Source organism: Oenanthe melanoleuca, chromosome Z (genome assembly GCF_029582105.1).
Source record: "Oenanthe melanoleuca isolate GR-GAL-2019-014 chromosome Z, OMel1.0, whole genome shotgun sequence".
NCBI lineage: Eukaryota > Metazoa > Chordata > Aves > Passeriformes > Muscicapidae > Oenanthe > Oenanthe melanoleuca.
In genome coordinates, this window is record NC_079362.1 from 43,246,704 (window position 1) to 43,274,512 (window position 27,809).

The 27,809-nt window shown below is 37.1% G+C and overlaps 1 protein-coding gene across 2 annotated transcripts in view; it reads right to left on the minus strand.

Annotated features, from left to right (window-relative positions):
- Positions 1–27,809, minus strand: part of FOCAD (focadhesin) — a 91,562-nt gene that overhangs the window by 54,766 nt on the left and 8,987 nt on the right. For both annotated transcript variants that reach the window (XM_056513723.1, XM_056513722.1), the window contains 8 exons: positions 27,282–27,436; positions 22,667–22,771; positions 17,429–17,530; positions 14,466–14,670; positions 12,132–12,338; positions 11,619–11,706; positions 10,777–10,979; positions 5,270–5,527 (listed from right to left, as the gene is read on the minus strand). In XM_056513723.1, the coding sequence (XP_056369698.1) occupies positions 5,270–5,527; positions 10,777–10,979; positions 11,619–11,706; positions 12,132–12,338; positions 14,466–14,670; positions 17,429–17,530; positions 22,667–22,771; positions 27,282–27,436 (1,323 nt within the window). The remainder of the gene's footprint in view (positions 1–5,269; positions 5,528–10,776; positions 10,980–11,618; positions 11,707–12,131; positions 12,339–14,465; positions 14,671–17,428; positions 17,531–22,666; positions 22,772–27,281; positions 27,437–27,809) is intronic.

Sequence of the window (27,809 nt, forward strand, 5' to 3'; positions counted from 1 at the left end):
AATTCTCGCTTTTAAATAAAACTAAACTCGTGAGACAAAATTATATTATTTAATAAATACACCTGGAAAGCATTCTCTGCCATTTGGTGTCATGATTTCTTTTTTCTGAGCTATGAGGCAACTGGTCTTCTTCAAAAGCACAAGCTAAGGGAGAACAGCAGGTTCATTTCTGGGCTGAATTTTGGCAGATCAACCATCTAGCTGTCCAGCAGGCAAGATAGTGAAATGAGAAGATTTCTGAAAGCATACAATACTCTAGCACTTCTTGCTTCAATGAAAAAGACAAAACTACTGGACAATTCAGACAAATGAAGGAACAGGTAATGAAAGAAAGTTCATAAATGTAGCTAAGTTTCTCGTTGTGAAATAATAAAATATATTTCTCTCAAAAATGAGAAGCTCTTTTTAGAAAACACAAGTTAGGTTTTCAAAGTTTCATGTACTCTAGCAGGATCCTAATCAATAAGATACAATCATGAAGAGTCTGTCCACAAGCCTGGACTATGACATGATTCTTTCCCTACAGCTACTCACTAAAGTTTACATAACAAATAAAAAAAAAAAACATCAAGCACCATCTGAATGACTCAAATTCTGTTCAACATATCCTTAGATATGTTTCCTACAGGAATAAAAATAGATTTTACATTTTTGGGTATTAATGCACTCCCAAACCCCAAAGAACAGAAAATAATGCATTTTCAGATGAATTTCCCAGAAGGTGTCATCTACCACTAAAATAGCTCATTCCAGCAGCTGAAAGACCATAAAGAATGCACGTCCCCTACAGAATCATAATCCTCAAATAACAGTAATAGATCTTGTGCTATGTCCACCAGTGACCTCAGAGATGATTTAATTTCTTCTCCTTGCAGCACAGCAAGGGTTTCACAGAGTGCAATAACAATTTCTGCACAAGACAATTCATCCAATTAGAAAGACCTCCATGTGTCTCTGCAACCTGTGCAGCGATTTGACTTCAGAAAGCCTAACAGCCCATGTATTATTCTTTATTCCTTAGCCTTCACAAAATTCTTCTTGGCTTTTTTGCATAGTGAAAGTCCGGAACCACTAGTCCAAAATTCTTCAGCTAAAACCATTATCTTGCATCAAAATAAGGCTTTTACTCAGTGGGGAAAGAGGAAATACATGTAGAGAAACATTCTGTAGACTCTTTCATGGAAAGGGTAAGGAAAAAAAAAACAACAAAAAAAAAGCATAACCAGAAAAATGTCTGCAAGATCAATTATGATGAACATTTTTTAACCCAGTGATGGTTTTTTTAAGTGCTCCATTAGTTTAGACAACAGACACCTTACAAAAACATTCAGTGTGAAAATGGGAGCTACTGTTAGTGAACTCTGTGAGGAGTTGGAATAAACATGAAAGCAATCTTTCTTTCTGACTGTTTTGTTTTGAAATACAATTCTTCAACTAGATTTTGAACAGGAATCACCTGTGGCTTTTCAATTCAATATCCACAGCTACAACCATTGTGTCCCTATGTGAACAACAAAGTAATAGAATTTCACTAGTAGTAGAATTTGTGACTGTCTACATCACTTAAAAAAAACCACCAAACAACCAACAACAAAAACTCCCACCACACAATTCTTCTTAGGCTACAACCTTTGCCTCAACATCTCACAGCATTTCTGTATTCTCTGCTGGAGTACAGGTAATTTACAGTGGCTCCAAAGTAGACACTTCTTAATTTTGCCCTTTAGACATTTAACTTCTGCAACATTAGGTGCTGAAGTAGTAGCTAGTAAACTTCTAAGCCAAGCTTACTTTGATTTGGACATGATTCAAAGATTAAAAAAATTCAGAATATATATACCTGTTACAGATATCTGTCTTTAAACTGAGTGTTTAACTGCCACTAACACCAAAGGAACAGATTCAAGTTACTATAGATGTGACTGTCTAAAATTAAGATTGGGCTTAACAGCCACTTCTTGTTTTCTTCTTTCCATACCTGTCCCCTGGCTTCCTTCTTCTTCAGAACAGCGTTCTAACTACCATGCTGCACATCACCCTCCACTGCATCGTTCAGAAAGTGCCCTAAGGAACTGAAGACTCAAAATGTCTATCAAGTTTGTTGTGATGAGATTTTCACTTTCCTAACTTACATTCCAACCAGTTACTTTCACCATCTTTTATAAAGCACCATTTATTTCTGTGGAACTGGATAAATACAGCAACTCCTGAAGGACAAATCTGCCCTCAAAATGTTAGTGTTAGATATCATCACACTGTTGACTGAGTTTATTAAAGTAATCAGTTATATTCTCCATCCAGCAGCTTCAATTCTTTCTCTTTCTGTATTGTTATTGCAAGAGAAAGATGAGACAAGTCTAAGGTAAGTCTTCTGCCTAGAGAGCACTGCACCTACAAGACACAATGTGATAATCTTTCAGTGCAGTGCTACACTGTAATAATCTCTCAGGAGCCATTAAGGAGACTCAGAACGAAATAACTTGTCAGAGACAAGACAGATGCCACCTGATGCCACCTTCAAATGAGCCAGACAGTAAGTACAATTTTCAAAGCATTAAAATCTTTTTGAGTTTAATCTTTTTGAGATTTCATGCATTTTTATAATTTACAAATTAACAATGCATTAAAGTTTGCTAACTGGAGAATATGGTGTCATTGGTTGCAGTTAACTGAGGACTAGGAACAGAAACATCATCCCAATGAAGAACACTATTTTTTCCAGGCCCAATTTTCAAATGCTACTAGCAGAACATCTGCTATATTTCCAATCATACTGATTGCTTTATGTGATACTACTAGAAAGATACCTGATTACATGACGTATTTTGCAGAAAAGTATTTTAAAGCCCACAGTAATTTTAGAAACTAAAAGCTCCCCATCTACTCTCCTTATCAGCTGACAAAATGTGAGCCAGTAAGAAAGCATCAACAAATCAGGTTGGGTTCTGCATTTTGGCCATAGTTTCTAACTCACAAGGACTTCTGCTGATTGCTAGGGAAACAAAAAATATGATGAAGTCTGAAGTTCATCCTCTCATTGCCTTTGGACACAAGCTATTTTTCCCAGTGCCAGGGAGAACATTTTCATAAGCCTGGGAGATATCTTCATTCTAAGATAACCATAGTTAGCTCAACAGGATATGTCCATTAATCTTACTTACTGTATTGTTGAACAAAACCATTAGCTTAAAATAAGAATAAACAAAGCAGAAAAACCCACTCACATAATGCTAAACACAAACAGCTTCAGGTTAAATAACTCTCCCTGTATCCATCTAAAGCTTCTATAATTCTACAAATTTGATTTGTCTCTAAACCTGTTCATTTAAAGTCAGTGGAGCTATTTTAGATTAATCCAATGAAATCCACAACACTCACTCCCTACAGTCAGGCTTCAGGCCTTTCTGCTCAGGTACCATATTACTGCACTGGTATTTTTTCAGCAGGTTATTACTTTTCTTATTAAACTGACTGTTAAACTACATTTGGAACAACTACATCAAATAGTTCACAAAGCATTATTCCTTTCCCTTTCCTGTAGTATGCCAGTGATTCATCATCCAACTCAAAGACTCAATGCAACAAAACAGGCTAGAGACAGTCCACAAAAACAGAAAGCCACTCTCTCAGAGCACATGGAGGTATCTTGGTAATTTTTAACACAGCCAGTTAGGCACATGAAAAAAGCCTGCCTTACTTGCAGCAGCTTGGATCAGAAGTCCAAGAAAGATTCCCACAACAGGGCAGATCTACGTCTTTTCCTAGAGAATATTGAATTTACAAGGACTGAGACCTGGATGCCTGGTTACAAACTACATAGTGGACATGTCAACTACTCATAGTTGACATGTACCACTCATAAGAGTTTTGAAAGCTGGCTTACAGAAATATTTTCAAGAAAAAACAAAGCTAAAGAAGAGATACCCAGGTGGTCCTAGACAGCAGCTCAGCTTTGCTTTTACGCAGAAGTGCAATTAATTTTGCTTCCTCCTGACTTTTGAACATAGGTGCTTTCTACTTAAGTGAGTAACTGAAGTTTTAATAAATACTTTGGGGAAAAAAAAAAAGTAGGTCAACAAAGTATCCATAAGTTTCCCTAAGCTTTGAGTCTTCCCTCAAAACTCAGTTACAAGAGGAAATATATCTGGAAGATCCATTTCTAACCTCTGGCTTAGGATCACATTGTCATAGTCAGATCACAGTTTTCATTACTTCCAAATTTTACATTCTTTCCCTTTTCATTGTGATTAGCTCCGCACCCTTCCTCTCAACAAGAGATCTAAATGACTTGTAGTAAAAAGTGTTATTTTCCAGCAAAATCATTCTAGTAATCTTTCTGCTTCTTAAAGGATTTTGTTTTTCTTGGAGATAAGATTTTTATGCTACCAGCTTTTCAACATGTACTTAAATAATACAGTCAAAATGATAATATTTCAAACTCTTGTGCTGTAGAATATGCTAACTCTTTAAGAAGAAAGCAATTTTAAAAAACCCAAGGAAAATAAAGCCTGTCTTTATGGCATAAATTAAAACTGAATCAATGCTTCCCTCCTGCCTATTTTACAAATAAGTTGATTGTTTCTGTACAATACTTTCTGCATTACATTGCTGTTTCCAGACAACCCCCTTAATCTTTCCAGATTACATAGGTAAGATTAAGCATCCTGTATAATTCTAGCTTGAATTCAGTACTGAAGGAGACAAAGACTATGCACATACTTCTAAGAAGCAAGAATGAAAATGTCACAAGGGACTTGGCAGTCTTCCAGTAACCACAAAAGAACATAGAGAATAATTTATAAGGTCACCCAAAGTAAGAAATTATTTGGTAGCCCCTTTTCAAGCTCATGTTATATTTTCATGCTTCCTGGATAACACTAACAAATAAGCCAGTCTCCTTCCAAAGTCTAAACAACCATAAAATACTCCAAAACAGAGACATAATACACATTTTGCTCTAAGTGACACATAAAAGAGAAGAAGTTGAGAGTATACGTGTGCGCACATCTGTGCAGAATGAGAGGCAGTCTGCATCAGCCACTGCAGTGTCCAGATGCCAACAGCTGGTGACACTGGGATCCAGAGTTCTCAGCACACTGACCATCTATGCACTGTTGCTGGAGGGATCCATACTGTACCGACTGGGAATGCAGCCTTGCCACTTGACAGACCTAGGATCATGAAGCTGTGGCAGACCTGCCCCTCTCCAGTTGCAAATCCAATCCAACTCCTGAAAAAAAAACCCAAACCACTAAAAATAAATCTTTACCTGAGAGCAATCAGCCTTGGCTATTTCTGTTGTAGCCTGGAGCACATCATGAAGACTATCTCCATTTTCATGGATCAGTAAATAAGCCAACAAAAGAAAAACATGGACAGGTACTTGAGTGCTAACAGGCAGCAGTGACTTCACTGAAGATAACCACTTAGTAACTGCAGGCTTCTCTTTCATGAGCTCCATGATCTTCCAGGTTGTATACAATGAACTGTAAGAGCTGGTTATGGGGCAAAGGAGTTTGCAGGACACCTGAGAACAAGTGAAACAAATGAAAGTCTCAATCAAACAAATAACATACCATTAAAGAACAATTGTAACATCCAAAACAGTTTTATGGTCCTAATGCAATAAATATAAATAACAAACTGTGATACATTTTTTCAAAATCTTTTATATGAATTCTTACACTACAGATATTTCAATGGGTTAATAATTCCCTGCTCAGGAGTACCCATTTTACCTGACATCCATCATTCCTGTTCTTGACTGTAACTGCAGTGCCACTAGCCCACTAAAATGGACTTAGTAATTCTGGAGTACATCAAAAACTTATATTTGTGACAATGAAAGGATAATCCCAGAATTTTAACTATCATCTACATTACTTTTAAAAACTGTCTTAACTCTTAATAGTACTTAATACCACAGTTTAACTTAACCTGACTTCACATTTTTTGTTTAAGAAATGTTTCTCAGAACAAAATGTTCTACTGTGGCAATTGTGTCACTAAAAACTGGGAAGTAAACTCTACCCAATTTCTTAGGTTAGAAAGATAACATTACTTTAATAACATTCCTGGATGCATGGGGAACTCTCGTCAAAGCATTCCTGCTCAGTAACCCAACAGACTAGGTTATATTTCTGAAACATCTACATATGCTAACTATTTCCATGGACTTGTTTGGATATGGTCTTTGGATAGAGATATATTTTTTTCTCCTTGAGAGTACCTCAAATACGTCAACAAGTCATTATGTATTTTTTTTATCATTCTTTGGACTGACACACAACACTTGTTCTCAAAACTAAGATATAAGCTAGTACATATTAATCACTAACACAAATAAATAAAGAAATATTAGCTGGAACATGACTTATTAGTCACAGTCATGAGGAGTTAAGACAAGGCCACATTAACTCCCTGTATTTGTACTAAGCACTGAAGGGTACAAAACGAGGCATTAACCAGGAATATAGGGATCATATACTACTGCGCCTTTTCCGTAAAAGTTGCAGTCATGGAAGATACCATTTAGCAACATGAAAGTTGTAAAATGCAAATGAGGAATTCTTTTAAGTCGTATTTTTGTATAAGGGTATATCTATTTTAAAGCTCCTGTAAAATAAAATTCAAAGTTTTTCATTAAAAAAGGAAAGTTTAATACAAGACATGACATCTCTTCTCCACTAATAATCTGCATCCTCACAAATATCTTTACATTATCAAGACAGCAGTTAGCAGGTAGTAATCAGGGAAGAACATTTATAAAAAGATAAGGTGAAGAAAGTATTTGAGAAGAGATCACCAAATGAACATTAAAAGTGGAATTCAGAATCCAAAAGGCTAGGGCCCACTCAGCTTTAAAGAGTTAGGGAAAAAAAGACTTTGAGTGGCAAAAGCTGTTCTAATTACAACTGCAGAATTAAATTTTAATCACAATGTTTGATTCCATGTGAATTTATTTAGGCTAGTGGAAGGTAGAATGTCCTTGTATTTTAGATTACTTTTTTAAAATTACATTAAAATTAGCTTATTCCATTACTTACACATTACAACTACTGTATGTAGAAAATCAGCAATCTAAAGTGCTAGCTCCTCTGGCTGACAAGATTATTTTGAGCCAAAAATCTCTTCTGGATACAGCTGTGATACTTCCTTTTATTGAAAAAGGTATTTAGACTTTATCCAAGGACAGATAGAGGGTTAATAAGAGTGTTAGGATCAATAAGATGTACTGCTTTTTTGCCTGCCTGTAGAAGATAACAAGTCTTGAAATCAAGATCAGACTATGAAAGGTCTTTTGTTGTTTGGGGTTTTCTTTGGGAATTTTTCTTTGTTTATGTGTCGGGGGTTTTTTGTGTTTGTAGTGGTGGTGTTGTCATTTGTTTCAGTCTTCATATGTTTTTAAATGCCCGAGAAAAATTGCTAAAATTGGTAGAGCCTGAAATTCTACTGATATTTCCCATTCCACACTACATCCCCAAAAGGTTTTGCTATGTAATTGTACTCACTACTTCTCCCTTTATTGGGAGGCTATGATCACAATTTTGTTTTATTGCTACACTCTAATCAAGCAAGCTCAGTACAAAATTTCAGTCTATCAACATCAATATATATATGTGTGTGTGTGTGTGTGTGTGTATATATATACACACACATATATATATGGGGGGGGTGTGTGTATACATGCACATACACACACACATATATACACCTATATATAAATATTAAAAAAAAAAATATATATATATATATATATATTTGATATATATATATACACATATATATCAAAAATCCCTCAATGGCAAAGCGTATGTGAAGGCCTATCCTCATCCTAACTTTCAAAATCATGGCATGAAAGTTAGAAATATTCCCCACAACCATCAATGCAAAAGGAAAAAAAAAAAGGCCATTAAAGGACATTTAACTTTTGAGTGCTGTTAAAAGCAAAAAAAGAAGCATACCCTCAATGGAAAGGGGTCAAATACCCACTGGGGACTCAAATCCTTGCTAGGGTTTACAGGGTTGCACACATGAAGGTCAGGATTGAACTGGAACTGGAATTGACCAGAGAATCAAAAAGAAGAAATGGCTGATCAGATACATAAGCAGTTAAGCAGAAGCCTGGGGAAGACACAGGCCCATTATTAGAGAGGACATGGAAAAAGTTACTGATAATGCTGGCAAGACAGAGGTTCTCAATACCTCCTTTCTTCCTGATCAATGTGTTTTACTGAGGCTGGCAGCCTGTCACAGGCAAGGCCCCCCAGGGATCAGTACTGAGCTCCACGTTGTAACATCTCCAATGATCTGGATGATGGGAACAAAAGCACCCTCACCACGTTAGCTGTGTCACTAAACTGGGTATGGAGAGGGACACATTGGCAGGGAGAGCCACCTTTCAGAGATATAAACAGGCTGGGAGACAGGGCCACAAAAGCTGTGTGAAGTTCAACCAAGGGAAGTGCAGAGTCCTGCACCTGGGAGCACAAAACCAAAGAGGCCAGCCAGGCTCGGACCCACAAGCTGTGGAACAGCCTTGCCGAGAGGAGCCAGGGGTCCCAGCAGACAATACACAGACACCAGGTCAGCAGTGCACTGCTGCAGCTACTGAGGCAAAGTGGATTCTGAGCTGCACCCGTGGGGGCACAGCTGACAGAGAGAGATGTGATCATCCCACTTCACCAACACTTGTCAGACTGCACATGGAGTAATGTGCCCAGTTCTGGCCCCCACAGTTCCAAGACGTGGATGGTCTGAAATGGGCCAAATGAGTGCCATGAGTCAGGTCTTTTCACTCTGCAGAAGTGAAGGTTCAAGAGGGAATGTCATTATTTTCCAGTACTTGAAGGGCAGTTACTAAGCAGACAGAAGCTCTCCCTTCACAAAGAGCCACATGGAGAATACAAAGGGCAATGGATACAAGATGACTGAGAGGAGGTCATGGATGACATTACAAGAAAGACATTATTGATAGTGAAAACAATCATTCAACCTCTCCAGGGACATGATGTAGTTCCCATCACTGGATGTTTACATGTGATTGGATAGGATACTATATAATCTCATCTAGGCTCCCTTTCCTATGAAAGGCTAGACCAGATGATCTTGCTGCCTTGGCTGTTCTGTGATTTTATGAAAATATACCATAACTTAACCATGTTTGCTCTCCTATATGTTTGCTCAAAGCTTTTTCACTGTGGAGATAGTATTTGTTTTCTTTTTGCTACTTCTTCTCTTGTCTATTTCCAATATGAAGGAAGTCTAAAGATAATTCAATTAAGATTTTATTCTCTTACTATTGATACGGTCCTACAATACAAATTGACTGTAACTATGGGACCATTAAAGAGAGTCTGCAATTTCAATCTTTTAGTTGAGAACCAAAAGTTATTGGCGTAATTATTACAAACAATGTTCGAGCAAAATTATTATCTTCCCATTTGCATTGAGAACCATGAATTACCAAAGATCTGCCATATACTTGCTATGAACTCTGCAAGGATCAGTGAGACACAAGTGAAGAGACTGTCAGAGAATTCTCAGCAAAGACAACTGTTTTCAGTTGTAACATGGCTAACAGAAAAAGTTCATCATCAAAAGTTATTTAAACGCTTAACAGAAAAACTTCCACATGCTTTTCTGAAGCAAAGAGAATACCAGAATTAGTAAAACCAAGTCTTGATACAGGAAGCCAGTATAACACAATGCACTGCAATACTGTTGTACAGTAACACAGTAGTCTTATGACAAGAAATTCAAATAGGTTCTAAAACACAACAGAAAACAAAACGTGAATGAGTGACACAGAGCACAGAGGACTGACACGCTGTGAAGATGTTCCACTGAAACTAACATCTGTACAGGCCAGTACCCAGACTTTCCCATTAGAAGAAAGTGAGCTGTAACTGCTGCCATGCCACTGTCTATTCTTTCAGAGCAGACTATGAAGTGTAAGGTTTTGTGAACTTAAAAAAAAGGGTTTTTTATTAGAAGCACAAATGGGCTTGCCTTTTCAGATTTGGAGAAACAGAAGATGAAGTAGGTGGGAGACTCCAGGCCAAGGAGACAAGGCAGGACTCAGAAATGGCACTATATCTGGCCCCAACTTGCCACATCACACCCTCTCTACACAAAACAGGGCTGTAAAGTCAGGGAGTTTAGCTAGCCCAGTACTAGACACATCTTGATCAAAGATATTTGCTGTCACCTGTTCTTCGAACAGTGGGGATAAATGAATACATGGCAAAGAAGTGAGACATAAGTAAATAACTAAAACCCAAAAATAACCCAAACAGAACATACAAAAATATTCAGATTAATGAGCCAAAATTTGCTAACTAACACTTAGGTGCTCTGTAATTCTCTTCAGCCAAGATAGAAAGAATGGTAGATAACAGTCACATACAGCAGTAAGGATAAAGAGATGTGGAGAATAAACAAGTCTGAAAGAAATGGTGTAAATATACATCACACTGATTTCTAAGTCCTGTTACTTGCCTAATAATACAGGTGAATCCTTCAATCTATACGGTCTCTTTAAGTAAAAAAAGAATCTCATTAGCTGAATAAAATCAATATCCAGCAAACAAATTTTGACTCCACCACTACTTTTGTTTTATGGACTACACATATTTTCAAGCATTCCCATTCAATGTATCACACAAAGAAGTTCACATGCAGAGTCTTTCTCAAGCAGATAGGCTTCATGCAGAAGAATTTTTAAATGCTTCCCCTGCCTGCCCCCAAAAAAGGAAAGAAACTTCATCACTTTACCAATTCCTCTTTGTCCTTCACACTTTTCTCCTTCAATATTCCCAAAAGATTTACAGCCAGCTGCTGTCTGGTAATTTCAGAAACATCCCCTGATAGGCAGTCTCCAACTGCTGTAGATGATAAGATCTGTAGAACAGGCATCACCAAAGTAAGGGCTGTGGTTGAAATGTCCTGGGTTTCTGAACATGAAAGGAGTTTGTAGGCTATTTAAGACAAGTTGGAAAAAAAAAAACAAAGGTCAAAAGGAAAAAAAATGAATGAACATTCGTACCTTAGGTATGACACATTCACTTCTAGGAAACACTTCTTGAGCAAAGTATATACTGTATGTGTATATAAAGGGTAAAAGATTTTTTTGTCACTTTTCATTTAGAGAGACACACATTTCTGTTGTTTATAGCAAAGTACCTGATGGCAGCAAAAAATACTAAAAACTTGAATGTAGCACAGGCCTTTGTTTTTACTAGAATAACTACACTAATCCAAACTGCTAAGTCAAACGCACGGCTAAACATGGCCATGATTACCACACCTGCTCTCAACACTTGTAATAAGGAACCATTCAGGGTGCATGAACATCAGCTAAGAATATCCCAATGGCTCAAAAATGAAGCTGATAAAACTCCAAGACAATAGGGAGCTTAAAATACAGTAATATCAATAGGAAAAGTCTGTGTAGCACGAAAATTTATTTTTACTGCCATTACTTTTAAAATTCAGGAGGCATTCTGCCTATAAAGAAACCCCCTTTCCGCACCCAATCCAGCTCCAGGGGAATGCTGTGCTTATTTCATAGATATGAAAAAACAAAGACACAGTTTTAATAGTTTTAAGAGCTTTACCTAGACTCAAGACAGATTTTTGCTGACTTTCTGGAGTTTGTAGCAGCAGAAGTGCTAGCCCAATTATACACTGGTCCACTGGAAATACCTAAGAGGAAAAAAGAAGAAAGTTCCAAGTCTTCTTTGTTTCTCCATGACATTAAACAGGACACATAGGAAACTACCAAAACTTTGCAAGATTATCTTCATGAACAATAGTGAGTGCACATGCAGTGACAGAGCATGAAGAATTTAACTGTGTGGAAATAGTATTTTAACCAAGTAATTAGAACATTTTGTTTTTTTGTCCAAACTGCTGTAACTTGCTTTAAACAAATTTTCATACTGAGACTAATTGATATATACAGAACCAGTTAAGTTTTTACCTTCAGAAGGTATCGAAACAGGGAAAAAAATTAGAAACTTTTGATATCAACCCTGGTCACCTGCAGGTGAATGTCATGTGTGTCTCTACTGTCTTAAACATGACAATCTTTAATATAAGTATTTTACATTTTTACCATATACTCTTACCTCCTTTAGGAACTCAAAGTTGTCCTCAATTAGGGAGATCAAAGATGAGCACTCTCCTGTTACATTTAAGCACACTTCACAGAAGCATAACAGTTGCAGACTAAGCTGGGATAACTGAACTTTCCAAAACAAAGGATAGCGTAGTAGGCTGAGGAACAGCTCTTGTAGGAAAAACAAGGCTTCTGTAACTTGCAGTAAGTCTTTAATCTGCAGAGAAGTGGTTAAAACAAAAGAAAGCCAAAACACATGACAATTTAGTTGCCCTTCCCTATCTACGTAGAACTTAGAATTATCTCTATTAGTTCTGCTATGTTTCTATTGCATATATTACTAAATCTTTGAAGAAACATCTTTATAAACTAATGCCAGGAATCCCTTATCCAACTTATGAACTTCTATTTGATATTTTGAAGTAAAATGAGAAACGTGTGAAAGAATTAAAATGTTTATTGATAGCTGTTGAGAAAAATTGCTTTTTACTCAAAAGCAACAGCAACTAATTCAGCACTTGGGGTTCTCATAACAACACAAAAAAGTGTGAGGGGATTTCATCAAGCAGGTAAATAATCTTAAAACAGAAACATCTGGCTCTACAATATTTCCTTTGTAATATAACCAAGATTTTAACATTTGTCTCAAAAGAGAAAGGCAGTGGTGCTACTCTATTTTAACACCATGCAATCTAACTACCACAAAAACTAAAAGCTGAAGTGTGATACTCAAAAGCAGTATCTCCATATTTGAAAGCCAGCTAAAGAAGTTTCAAGAAGCAGGTTGTCTCCAAGTCCCCACATATTGGATGACAGTGTTTTCTGGTCTTGAAAAGTCTTCTTCTAGACAAACACACTGTTCCAATCCAAACTCTGGAGCCAGCATTAAGCACAGCACCCTAATTTTTATTCCCTTTTTGTTCTGTAACTAATCTGCTATAATCAGAAACCTCATGTCTCTGAACTGATCAACAGAAAAATCTACAGGTGAAGAACTGTACTTCTGACAGCTTGGTTAACATTGTCAGACAAAATGACAGGGAAACATTCCAGCATTTATATTACACAGAGGATTAAATTAAGGTATGCTAAAATGAAAGGATAAGAACAACCTGACGTTCTGAAAAAGAACAGGATGGATTTGACAGGTTATAAAACAGTCCATCAAACAGGCTTCTTGAAGGAAGTACCTTCCATTGTGAAAGTTCTATCTCAGGCAAGATAAAAATGTTCAAGTATTAATATGAGTTTGAAAACATGTAACTGATTTCTTGTTTAAAAAAACAAGAAATGCCAACATGTAAGAAGGAAAGAAAGGTTATAACTAAATTTATAAGTTTTATTCAGTGCCATTTTTATGTCTAAATGTTTTCAAGTCTGAAGCATTCATACATTCAAGACACAATGTTATACTGAAGCTCAGGTAAAATCAAGACAAAATCAGAAATCTCTCTTGTGACTAGAATAACCAAGATAAATATGTATGTAATAACACAAGCTATATGTTTTCCAAAAAATTGTGAAAAGTAGCTGTGAGTACAAAGAAGAGTTTTCTAGTAAAATGCCATAGGAGAAAGATGCTACTAATTATCATTTTAAGAAGCCTTCTTAGCTTTACATTTTTGTATTAATGAACCCTCTCTCCATAGCAATAAGGACAAAGCACCTTGTGTTTGGCTGAATACAGCTGAAGCTGTTGTCCTAATATCAAAAGAAGAAGGAAAACAAAAAAAAAAGCTTAACTGATATCACAGTAAAGCATAAGGAAAAGCAGAGCTTTTTCATTTAACCAACATTGTATTCCTGCAACCAAGGTGGCCCATAAGATTAAATCCCTAGCTCCTATCATATATCACTGTGCAACTTAAAAAACATTCAAAACCTTCAACATATTCCAGAAAGACTAAATTTTGTGTTGAGATCCACTAATTTCAAAGAAGGAATATCTAGAAGTACTTAGATAATACTTCCCATAGTTTATTTAATTTTAATATTATACATTTTAAGTTGAAATTGTATGTTTTTAACAAATATCTTGCCATTTAACCAAATTTTCTCATGACTGTTTTCCTAAGTTTACTGTATGTTTACTGAGGCAACTAGATGGAAGTAATTATGGTAAATGTGTTACAATATCCATCTTAACAGTGTTCCAGATTTGAACAGATAAAGTTTTATCTTCTACCAGAAATAGACAATTTGTTAGATGTATATAATATCAATAAATAAGATCTACAGAAATTGGAAAAGAATGCTATATTCACATACTTGAAAGACAATAATAGTACTACTGATGTTTTGATAATATCTGTTTGTAAAAGGTAGGGTCAGGAAACAACTGTACCTGCAAGTGTGGAATCAAATCACATAGAAGTTGAAGAATTTCACATTCCAGCATGGAGGGTGCTTCTTTGTGCTTTGGCCCATGAGGCTGCAGTAAGATCTTAAGTAAACCCATTCGCAGTTCAGCATATTCCCGTAACTGGCATGGTTCACAATACAGGTATCTTAGAAATGAAGCCATTATGCCAACACATGAACTCTCTGCCCTGCAGTTCAGAAATAAGTTTGCCATGAATGCTTTCTACAGAAAGCACAACAAGTAGAAAACCCAAGTAATGTGACATTACCTGCAAACATTCATAAGACCAATTAACAGAAAGGTGTTGAGAAGGACATTATTAAATCTCACAAAAAAAACTTGGACTTACCACAACTAAATACTGTCATGAGACCCAATACAGTAACCATACTTTAAAATGCAATTTTTAAAAGACTCAATATGGACCTCCAGGTTATAACACTCCTAATTTTATTCTCCTCATCAATTCAAGAAGGTGACTTTCCTTGCTGAATGTCATGACAGACTAATAAGCCATTCTGAAGAAGTATTTGGACAAGACTACTCAGAAATATCTTTTCAAAACACATAAAACATAGTTTCTGTAAAAAGGAGCCATCCTTTGCTTATCAGGTTTTGCAGAATGGTCTTAATACAATTACGTGAAACAGAAAATGTTTTAACCAACATGGCTTCCCAGTAAAATATCATCACAGAACAAACCTTTTGGCTTGACCATATTAGGCATATAAGCTGTCCTTGACATTATTAAAACAATCAAATAAAGCTGATGGTCAATACAGTAACAAATATAGAATCACAGAATTGTTTAGACCCAAGTCCAACCAGCACTGCCAAGCCCACTGCTAAAACATGTCCTCAAATGCCACATCTACAGGTCTTTTTGGATACTTTCAGGGATGGTGACTCCACCACCTTCCTGAGCAGACTGTTAAAACGCTTGACAAGCCCATGATGGAATTTTTCCTAATGGCCAATCTAAACCTCCCTTGATGCAACTTAAGCCTATTTACTCTCATACTGTCACTTATTACTTGTGAGAACAGGATGACCCCCACCTGTCTACAGCCTCCTTTTAGGCAGAAAGCCATAAAGTCACCACTTAGTCTCCTTTCCTCTCGGCTAAACACCTCCAGCTCCCTCAGCTGCTCCTCATCAGATTTGTGCTCCAGATCCTTTGCCAGCTCCATTGTCCTACTCTGGACATGCTCCAGCACTTCCATGTCCTTCTTGTCACGAGGGGTCCAGAATGGACAAAGGGTTTGAGGCACAGCCTTACCAGTGCCAAGTACATGGGCACTTTCCTAGTCCTCTACCTGCTACCTGCACACTATTTCTGATCCAAACCAGGATGCTACTGGCCTTCTTGGACACCTTGGCACACGCTGGCATATGTTCAGCTGATGTCAACCACCACCCTCAGGTCCTTTTCCTTAGTGCAGTTTTCCAGTCATTCTTTCCTCAGTCTGTAGCACTCCATGGAATTGATGTGACCACAGTGCAGGACCTGGCATTCGAGGTTGAACCTCATACCTCATACCCTGCTCACACCACTGGCCTCAGCCCATAGATCCAGCCTGTCCAAATCCCTCTGCAGAGCCTTCCTACCATCAAACACATCAACAGGAAATCAAAACTCACTTCTAAACAAGATCCAGTCTTGAGGCAAAACTGTAGAAAGAATTCAGTAAAAGGTCATCAATATAACTTATTTACATCCCATTTAGGGATACTGTTTAGTGGTGGACTTGACAGCATCAGGTTAAGGGCTGAACTCCATATTCTGAAGGGCATTTCCAAACCTAAATTATTCTATGATTCCATATTGTCAGTCTAGCACATTATGCACAAAGACCTTGAAAAAACAGCACGAAGAGAAGCATCACACATTTTCCTTTTCACTAAGAAAACCTCCTGCTTTAATTCAAAAGAAGCCACCAGCAAAAAATCCACAGTTCACCTCCTCATTTATATACCTTACAGGACTCTATGTGAGTCCCAGATTTATCAGCTGAGTGAAAGAATTAACAGCATTTGAAAAATACTTGGATCAATTAAATTGAGCAAAGCATACTTTGCCTGAAAGTCTTACTGTCAGATTATGCAATCTAAACCCACCAGAAATTTAAAAGATTAATTAACTTGTTTCTTTACAAAGAGCAACAGAACAGAGAAGCCAACTTCTTTGCACTATTACTCTGTTATTAGTCATTCAGAAAACAGGAGAAAAAAGATATTTTTATCTGAAAAGTGCACATGTAGGTGTAAAATCAGTGAAAACAGTTCTCTTTGAGAATGTCAGATTCACTATCTTACACTGAAGCTTTATTGGACAAGTTCCTTAGCGGAAAGCATTAAAAAAATGGCTGAGTATTGGGTATTTGGTCTTGGGCTCTTGGGTATTTGGTCTTTTTAATGATGCTTTATAATAAGGCTGTGCCACTGATTTTCTTCTGTCTTTTTCTATCAGAAGGCATATATTGTTTTTCAAGACCTCATCCTTTCTGTGACATTTAATCATCTTCACTTTTGCTTCATCATTCCATCATTTTGTATAGATGAGTTACAGTTGTATTATATTCACTTTTTATGACAAAGCAGTCACAATTCTGACAAAGCTGATAAGCCAAATTGCTTATTTAAAAAAAAAAAACCAAATATGCTATCAATTTTGCACCAGTTATTCTATACCCATATGAAATTTATCTATATAGTTGATAAAAAGCTATCAAGTTGATTTTTGATGGATTATACCAGTATTTAATTAATTAATAATTATTATATATATTATTATTTTAAATATGAAATGGTATAATTACATTTTGCAAATATCTTTCACAAAAGACAGAATTCTTACAGCTTGTTTGCCTTCAACAAAACAGTTACTGAGATATGATTCAGCTGTCTACATGTGCTAGGCTTTTAAAAATTTTTCATTCATTTACCTCTCTGGACACTGATGGAAAAATACTGTTATCTGCTGTAGAAGAACTGGCCAGCAATCAGGTCTGTTTTCTAGGACAGTGATTAACGGATGAGGAGTGCTCCTGAAAGATAAAGAAATCACATTTATATCTATAACACAGAGAGGAAGTATGCAAAACAACTATCTTCAAAATAAGTGTGGCTGTAGAAGTAGCCAATTTAGCTTCCTCCTTTTACCAACTCCCTTTATCAGCTTTGCTAAGATTACTACACTGCCAAAAGAGGATATTTTCTCAAAAGTTCTGGAACAAGATTAAAATTTCCTCCAGGTGGAGGAAAATCTGGGAGGGAAGAAAACCTGAAGTACATAATTTGTTCTGTTAAAAACCAAAGTCATTTAACTAGAGTAACTTACTGCCCAGAGTTCTGGATGCCGCATCCCTAGAGGTCAAGGACCGGCAGGAAGCGCCTTTAAGCAATATGGTTCAGTGGAAGATGTCTCTGTCTCGGGACTGGGGCGCTGCAACTAGGTGATCTTTAGGGACCCTTCCAACTCAAACCATTCTACACTATGAATGGAAAGGCAAACAGAGAAAGACAGCATAAATCTGCTACAAACCACCATCTTCAGCTTGGGTAACCACCTTTCCAGCTCATAGATCCAACAAATCTGTGCTACACACCAGAGAGACCTTCAGGGAGTTTTACCTACATGGCAGCAGATTATTTGAGAGCCACCCCTTGAAGTGGTATATCTCAAGAGACACTGCCTCTGTTTCAGACACTACATGAGTGACAGTCAGATATGCCTTTTAAGAAGAATTCACAATAGTATTTCACTTATTATCATTGTTGTAAAAATTTCTGAGAAGCAAAAAGCCAGTTTTATCAGAGAAGACAACATTCACTTAGACTCATATCCAGCAACACTGCAACACAAAATGCACTTTATCTTAAGCAACTCAGCTCCAGGTGAAGCAAATGAGATCTGAAAGAACACCATAAAATAATAAAAATTCAATTTTTCTTGTTACATGGCAAATTTGAAATGCATAATGTGATGGTACATTAATGCTTCCCTTAGCTAAGCTAAAGAGGTAATATTTACCTGCTACAACAAGAAATGTTTAGAGTTATGCTATGCCTAGTAAGCCATTACTTATGAAAAAGCATCACCTAACAAACATATCCTTAAACTAAAAGAGGCGGTCCTCATTATGCTTTTTTTTTACATTCTAAAACTAGCATTTTTTGAGTCCTGGGCAACCAACTGTTGTGAAGGTAATCAAAGAATTACATAGCCATCAGTTGAATGAAAGGCCCACCAAATTGTGAAAGCTGGTTGCAGAGTATTTACATACCTAATGACATTCATTTTCCTTGCTATGTGGTTACAACACAGCTAAAAACAGAGGGTGTTTTTTCTTATACTGGCTCCCCCTCTGCTCATTAAATAATTTTTCTTATTAAGACATGTTTATTTTCAGGCAAATAAATAAACTGAAGACAAAATTTCTTTCAGAAAGCTGGCTGACACTATGGACTAACTGAAACATGTTCAGAAAACAGATTCAATCTACTAATAACACAAATGATGCGTATTACAGTTCTGGCCCTCATATTTGGAGCTAGAAGCCTGTCACTTCTCACATTCATTTCTCAAAAAATTGTCAACTTACATAAATATTCTTCATATGTCCACCATCCTAGATTCTGTAAATATTTTACTAAAGTTATGAGTCTTTTACAATCTGCGCACAAAGACTAGAAAAGTTAAGGTTATTACTTCATTGCAGCTTTCCAAACATGAGAGCATGCAAGAGGCAAAAAAGTTGTTGCTTGTCTAGCACCTGAATCCAGCAACATCAAAAACTGGATCCTTAACAGGCAGTAAGCTAGAAATACTGTCCACATGCAATGCCAGGATCTTGAAAGTACACAGTCCTTGTAAAGACACATAGGGTTAGAGCAGCTTCTTATTTCAATAACTTTGTCATATTTTAAAAATTAACTACATTTCCTAATCAAGAGAATATGTCTCCAGTCATCATTTAAATGCTGCAATGACACCAAACCAAGGGGAACCTTCCTAAAGTCAGCACCTGACACATCAAATTTCAAGTTAAAATGGTTTTACTACCTAGAAAAAAAGCAAACCTTTTATTACAGATCTTGTATGTTCTGAAACTACTAATACTGCACTGAACTGGATAACAATAGAAGTCAGCTAAGCTCCACAATGAACAGTGATTAATAATGAATACCAAAAAGTACAAACCAAAAATGTTCCAATTGATAATGCTATTAGCATTAAGAAAAATGAGGCATGTAGATGCAAGTTACTGCCAACACCATCTTAAGAATTGCTAGAACAGCACTGTAAAACAAGCATCTTTAAATGACATTACAGCACCACTATCCTAATATACTGTTAGTGGGTTCAAGATAAAGCAAAACACAAGCAAACATAGCAGTTACCCACTCATAATATGGAAATGTCCAGGCAAACAAAGATAAATCTTTGTGAGGCATAACAATGAAACATACATTGTTTTAAACTTTTAGGTCATCTGAACTTTTTTGTTACATCTCTGAACAGAAGTGAGCTCCAATCTGATTTAAATGACAAATTCAGTGACAGACTTCTTTTTCTCTATGAGGAAACAATGTCTGCAGTCAACATACCTTTCTGGGTATGCAGATGTGACCCTGGTCCTTTCAGAAAGCTGGTCCCTTCAGGAACAGCATTTTACTCCATCAATTATACATTTTTAAAGCATTTTGCTACCTGCTCTGAATCCTGAATTGAGAAAAGTAGGAGCTCTCTATAACATTTAAACAGTAAAATCATGCATGATGAATCATTAAGAAAACAATAAAATACCTGTTCATAAAAAGTAGGCTAATAGCCTTCAGAAAAAAAGTAATATCCAATTTTTTGTACATGTGTATCTTAAACCATCTGCTAACAGGAGCCCTTCCTGGGTCAAGATAAAGGCAGTTTACTAAAGAAAAGCAAAGTCCAGAAAAGAAATCAAGGAAAACAAAAAAAAATATTCTTCACTTTCCATCAGCAGGCAATGTGTAGCCACTTTCTGTGCAGTAGGGCTTCAGCATGCATAGTAGTTGCTTTGGAAGACAAACACCTTAATAATGAATCCACTTCTGGCTTCTTCCTCTTAGTGTTTACTCCTGAGCACAGTGTTATATGGTATGAAATATCCCTTTCGTTAGATTGGGTAAGCTATCCTAGCTACATCCCCTCCCAAAGTCTTGACCATCCCTTCCTTACTGGCCTTTTGAGGGATGGCAATGGGCTGGAGGGATAGCACTGCTCAGCAGAGGCCAAAACACTGGTGTGTTATCAACACTGTTCTGGCTGCAGCTAACTTCATCCCAGAAAAACACTATCTAATTAAATGCACAAATCTGCAAGACATTAATTTTCTTCTATTTCTTTTCAGGAACTGATCATGATATTATGTAATCCCAAGAAGCTCTATTATGAAACTAATTCTATTGACCAGAATTAACACTGGCCTAAACCACATTTATTTATTACCCTGTAATACTGGTGACAATAGCAAACCACTTGAGAATGTACTGTTGCATTTTGATTCTTCATTGATGATTTCCATATGAAATACTTTTGCACAGCTGACAGCATAATATATGAACATTGTAATGGGAGATTACTGTTGGTGAGCTACTGTATACTTTCTTTTATTTCTTACAAAAAATCAGGTTTTAATGGCATTTCATGGAACACAACCACAAAAATGTTACACAACAATGAAAAGATAGGTTGTTGTGTATACTAAAAAGAAGTCAGGTTTCAAAATCTCAGGACTCTGACCCTATGTCAAGCAATAATTTCTCTTCATTAATGTTAAATGTAACCAAAAGGGAAAACAAAATGCATATTGGCTAAATAAAAGTCTGCTTCTTATCTTCAGTTCTCTATTACTTTACTTTATACAATTCCAAATTACCAAATTTCACCTTCACTGTATGTTACCAGTAATTTCTCTTTTAGTGAGTTAGAAAAAAATGTAACAACTTTTCTTTGCCACATCGGGCAGAGACTTTATTCCAGCCATATCCCACCACTTTCTTTTTCATGCAAAAGCTGAATTTAGTTACTTAGCTTCTTCTACCAGATTTTAAAAAAGGTTCCAAAAGAATTCTGTGCTCATTACCTGCCTTTTAATTTAAAACTTCTCTATACAAGTAGGGATTTTGTACAGGGAGCTGATGTAGCCACAAAAAAAAGGCATGCAGGATTTCAGGAATGCAAACACATCCAGCTCTCTAAACCTTGCTTAGCCTTTCTTTGCTATTTAATTTTGCTCAATTAAAGACATGATCCCTGTCTCTCAAATAATGCACTTTATATCCTTAAACCATTATAGCTACAGCCTCCTACAGTGATACCTGTTAACTGTATAAAAAGTAACTTGAAAAACATTCATGACATCTACCAAGCTTTTCTGTTCTCCAGAAAAGACACAATAGAGACTTTTACCATCAGTACTGACTCATGGCTTCACAAGAGATGGATGAAGCCACTAGATGTCCTCTTCAAAAGTCTCTGATTGCATGACAAGAACCTTTAGATAAGTAGCTTTACATGCATCTTTAAGTATTTTATTTTTACATGTCAATCACCATAACTACAAAGACATTCAGGAACTTGACTTTTATAATAAGAATAAAGCAGGAAAAACAAGTGAGAAGGAAGCCTTAAAAGCCTTAAAATAATTCATGGCCTTAAAATAAAATAGTGATTAAAAGAAATATTAGAAATCATCCAGTATTTGAACAAGTACTAATACTTGTTTTCTCCCCTGTCTTGCCTCCCATTGACCCACTCCCAAAGGCTCACTGCCATTGCTCCTTTCAAGCTTATGGCAGCAATCTTATCCTTGCACTAAAAAACTCCTTAAAACTCAACCAAAAAAAAATTAAAAATCACAGAATCAGATCATCATTTAGGTTGAAAGGGACCTACTCAGATCATCCAGTCCAACTCACATGCTCAAGCAGTCAGCTAGTAATGGCAACCAGTATTACATACAATCAGGTTCTGTTATCTCCAAGGACAGAGATTCCACAACCTCTGTGTACCAGTGTGAACAAAGCAAAACACATAAAAAAGAATAAGATTGAAATTCATATTAACATAATTTCCTTTTTTTTTTTTTTTCTGGAAATCAGACAGCTATTAATGTTTCTAAGTAAAGGAATGCAAAACTAACCTGATTCCATATAGACTCCAAACAGATTCAGGTCCATCTTTTCCCAGCTGAATAGCTTGAATTTGTATTAACTTGCAAATAGTTTTTACTAAACCGTGCACGTTCCTGTTGACAAAAAGAACTGAGTTACTGTCAAGTATGCAGCTATGTTAATTGATTTGTACGTAAGAGAAGGAACAAAACTGACACTTGAGACCTGGAGCTCTACTTAAAGACCTCTTAACACATGTCCACACAGTTCCGGGCAAACTGTGCATTTATGTGTCTTTGTTTTCCTTTTCACATAATCAGCAAAACAATAAAGAGAATATTAATGCATCAATTAAAACTTTTGACAGGTTGCTTCTACCATATATTACAAGAATGAGAATACAAGGAAAGTAGCACTTGTAACTGTCAAACCTTTACCATACTTTTCACCACCTGCAGACAAACTCGTCCATAAGGTGGTATGGCATGCCAAGGAACATCTAGAGAGTTCCACAGTGGATCTCCTCACCTTAAATGCTTACTTCTATAGTTCAGATGCAGGCAAAATACTATATTCTGTCTTCTGTGATGGAAAGCATTGACCCAGATCAAAAGGGATAGAATATGCTTGTTTTTCTCTCCTTTCAAATACAGACCACTTATAAAATGTGGGACTGTGGCAGCTTGTAATCTCTAAAATGACTAGCTGTTGTGACACTCGGCTCTCAACATACTGAAATCTGACAATACAAGAAGACATTGAGATTTGACTGAACTCTGCTGCAAAGCAGCTAACAAGCAGATGTGCTGCAGTCTTCTAAATCCCAATATAGTCAACCTAAAACACACTGGAAGAAAGAGATTTCTGGATAGGTGTAGGGGAGGGATAGATATAACAACCTTTTAGATTCATCACTGCTAGAAAAAGCCACTGAAATGGGGATTTGCAAGTGCATTTCCCGGCTTCAAATGGGTAATTGCAGCAAGGAGAAAAAAAACAAACCATAAAACACTTGACAAGAAAACAGTCTTTCCTGTTCTGAAAATTCTGTATTTCTGATCCTAATTCCCAAACAGGAAGTAGAGAGATGTTTTAGGCTTTGCACTCACCTCCTGAACATAAGCAACACAAAGGCATGTCATATTGCAAGGATTCGCATCCCAATTCCCATCTCCTACAGGCACAGATGCTCAGTAATAAAAACATTCTGAAAACATGCATATACACAGAACAGCTCCTTTAAGATTACAATAATTATTTGTTTCACAGGTTTTTCAGTAGATCCTTGTTCATTACTGAACACAGGCAGTGTTTTCCCATCATCATCTTATCAGAATGCTGAAAACCTATCCTAAGAACATGTGAAAATACACATGTATGTATCTACATATGTAAACATATTTCCTATATATGCATAAACACACAAACATGCATGTAAATATGATATTCCATGAAGTTTAAACTCTTACAGCATCCAAGGAAACATTTAAGAGCCAGTACAATAATATATATAATGAGAAGGTATTGTGAACCACACAAGTATGAGATCCCAATCTCTGCCAAAACAAAATGTCTTTTCTTGTGCACATAATTTGATAGACCTGACAAAATATAATCCAGCAGGTGCACTTAGCTGCAAAATCCAGTGCAACAAAAGAAAAGCAATAACACAATGTGAATAGTCTTTGCCAACAAAATATACACCTAACTCCATTCAGCACTGAAAGTGCTCAGTGGTTGCAAATACCTTTCTGCTAGCTGCCACTGGCTGCTAATTTTTGTTTTAGCAACTTTTCTGTGTATCAAGCACTGCAAAGCCACGCAGATGAAAATTGGCAGGGAACATCATGATGGACTGCAGATCACAATTCTAAGACAAGGCAAAAAAATAGTAGTAGCATTGAAAAGAGGCAATCTGAAATTGTCAGTTTAATAAGCTCCTGAGGCTACAGACATTTTAAACCACAGACTTCTGCGGCTAGGCAACATAAACCCTGCTTTGCAATCCTAGTGTATGTGGTTTGAATTGTAGCAGTGTGGGGGAGGAGGAGTGGCAGTGGGAAAGAAGCCAAAAATATGTAAAAGGTTACTATGTAATTTGCCAGCACTTATTATAGCAATCAGTCGTGTTGTTTTCACACGTGAAAAAAAAAATTAAATTTTCAAATAGTGTAGATATGGGGAAGATCATGGTCCCTACAATATGTAACTCTGGAATTTGTTTTTAAGGTCAACTTAATACTAAACATCCCCTTTTGCATTTTTTTTCCCTAAAGTACAAAGCTGTATTAATATTCATAACCTTATAAAATGTTGATACTGTAACAAACCCTCAGTAAAACAGAAAAGTCAAATTTCTTAGTCTGCAAGCCACAGCTGCTGCCTTGTCCCTGGTCCTAGAATTATGAGGTAGACAACCCTACAGGACAAAAGGCTTTTTATCTCAGAATTTAATAAGAATCCTTAGGTGCAACAATTTGTCAAGGTGGATTACACTGAAATGCGTGTATACAATTTTACAGACCTTGCAAATTAGCATATTTGACAAAGATTCCCCAAAAAGAAGCTTAAATGACATCTCCCTAATCTAATGTATACGCCTCTATATGGGCTTGAGCCTAGTTCACAAAATATGTTCTAGAAATGGCCTTGGTTTTTCAAGATAACCTAAGGCTTCCCCCAGCTGTGAGGCCTTCGGCATGTTCGGTTTTCTGGCCTTGTAGAATACTAGGACTTAAGCTAAGACACCACATTAAAGAATTTCAACCCTGTATACTAAGAATACTGAGAATATACAGCAGGTATATAAAAAGAAAAGGTAAAAAATCATGCTGGCATCACAGCTAATAAAACTTCTACTCCACCTTATGCCACAGGACTGAGATTCTGACAGTCTTAGCACAGGTACTTTTACTTACTCGTTATACTTATATAGACTCCTCCCTTAACCCCAAAATTTCATCATTTGGAGGACAGAGGTTTCCAGAGATTACACATATAATAAAAATGTATTTACAAAACCTCTTCTAGGAAACAGCAGTAATTTATAGCAAACCCAGCACAAAATTAGCATCAGCACAGCAAGATATTAGCTATAAGCAAGCAAGTAATGAGGTCAGAAAAAATTTTTAAGCATTTCACTAGTTTACTCAAACCTAAGTTCACCTTTGGTTCCGACTGAATACAAGAAACCTTAGTGCAAAACTTGATTATGTGAAGGTGAGAAGGGATGAAGGACATGTCTTGAATAGCAGGATTCTTGCAACCTCTCTGCTGAGTCCCCCAGCATAATGTATCACATACGTAGCTTTAAATAGCTAGTTTGGCTACAAACAACTCTACCAGCCTCCAGCAAGAGAATTACACAGCTTGGTGCAGAAATCCACTTAGCAGTCAAAAGGGAATTTAATAAGGTTGGTAAATTTGAATTGAAATCTCTCCCTAATCATCATTTGACTTCCTGTTTCTAAATGTTATGCACAGTGCCTCCCTCCCTCACCGTATTTTCTTAGTATGTTGGACAGGCAGTCTAGGTCAAAAGACTCTTAAAAGATGTAAGCATTCAATTTTCAGAATTGTGTAGGAGGAAGTAGCTTCAAACTAAAGTGATTTCTTCCTCAGCAGACAAGAAAACAAACTGCAGCATTTCTAATCCAAACACACATTCTTATGGTGACTTTATGTGAGCAACCAGTTTTTTGACAGACTGATGAAATAATTTCCCTCTGTGTTGGTTTTGGCTGGGATAGGCTTAATTCTCTTCACAATGGTTGGTATAGAGCTGTGTTTTAGATTTGTGCTGAACACAGGGGTGATAATATAGAGGTGTTTTTGTTATTGCTGAGCAGGGTTTACACACTGCCAAGGCCTTCTCTGTTGCCACACTGGGGAGGAAGTTGGTAGTGTTTAGTAGGTTGGGAGAAGACAGAGCCAAGATGGGTGATCCCAACCAACCAAGAGACATTCCAGACCATATGACATCATGCTCAGTAAATAAAACTGAGGGAAAGAAAAGGGGGTGTCTGGATTGATGGCAGCTGTTTTCCCAAGTCACCATTAATTGTGATGGGGTCCTGCTCTCTTGAACATGGCTGCCCATCATGCCATGCCCATGGGAAGCAGAGAATTAATTCCTTGTTTTGATTTGCTTGTGTGGACAGCTTTCACTCTCCCTCTTAAACTTTCCTCACTTCAGCCCACAAGTTTTCCACCTTTTACCCTCTCCCTAATCCTACTGGTGGGATGAGCAAGCTGTGTAAGGCTTGGCTGCTGCCTGGCGTTAAACCACAACATACTCCTCCACAATGGAAGTCACTGCCATTTTCTTTCCCCTTTCTATGACAGGGCAACAAAGATAAGCAGTTCATTAATTTCTGAGGTTCCACAGTTCAAAGCTCAGACCACTAGCCTGAACTACAATTTCAGCTTACATCCACAGAATACTCCAAGAGTTGTTATGTCAGGTCCACACTGCCACATAGCAAAGGTGAAAGCAACATCCTTCAGCAGAGTGGCAGGGCAGTAGCAGTCCCTAATGCCATGGTGTATCTAAAAATACACAGAACTTCACCTCTTCCTCTGCATTTGTAAGGGAGAAGCAATGACTGATAACCAGCAGACAGAAATTAAGCAACCAAACACTACCTTGCTGAGGGAATTAGGTTCAGAGCTCCATGAAGGACGTAGTCAAGCTCAGCATGTTTCTCCACCACAAGTGCCACCAAGCCCTCACAGCAGGCTGTTCGCAAGGCCACATTCTCACTGCAGCACTTCTCCCAAAGCAGGTTCAGAGCAGGGGTCTGAAGGCAAAAGCATGGACCACAAATAATGAGAAGGCCCACAAAGACTCATATTCATTTCATTTCAAACACACTTGTAAATAAAAAACAGCTCAACCGCTTCTCCTGAAGCCTTAGACAGCACAAGAGGTACAGAGCACAAGCTGAGGCACAGATTTTATTCCTGAGAAAAGTCTTTGCAGAGACAGCTCCCTTTCTTGCCCTCGGCTGTCTAGACCCATGATAGAGCATAACACTTACTGTTTCTGACAAAAAGGTAATGCTGATGAATTTTTCAGCTGTGCCTATGCAGACAGAATCATGGAATGGTCTGTGTTGGAAGTGACTTGAAAGACCACCTAGTTCCAGCTCTGAGACATGGGCAGGGATGCTA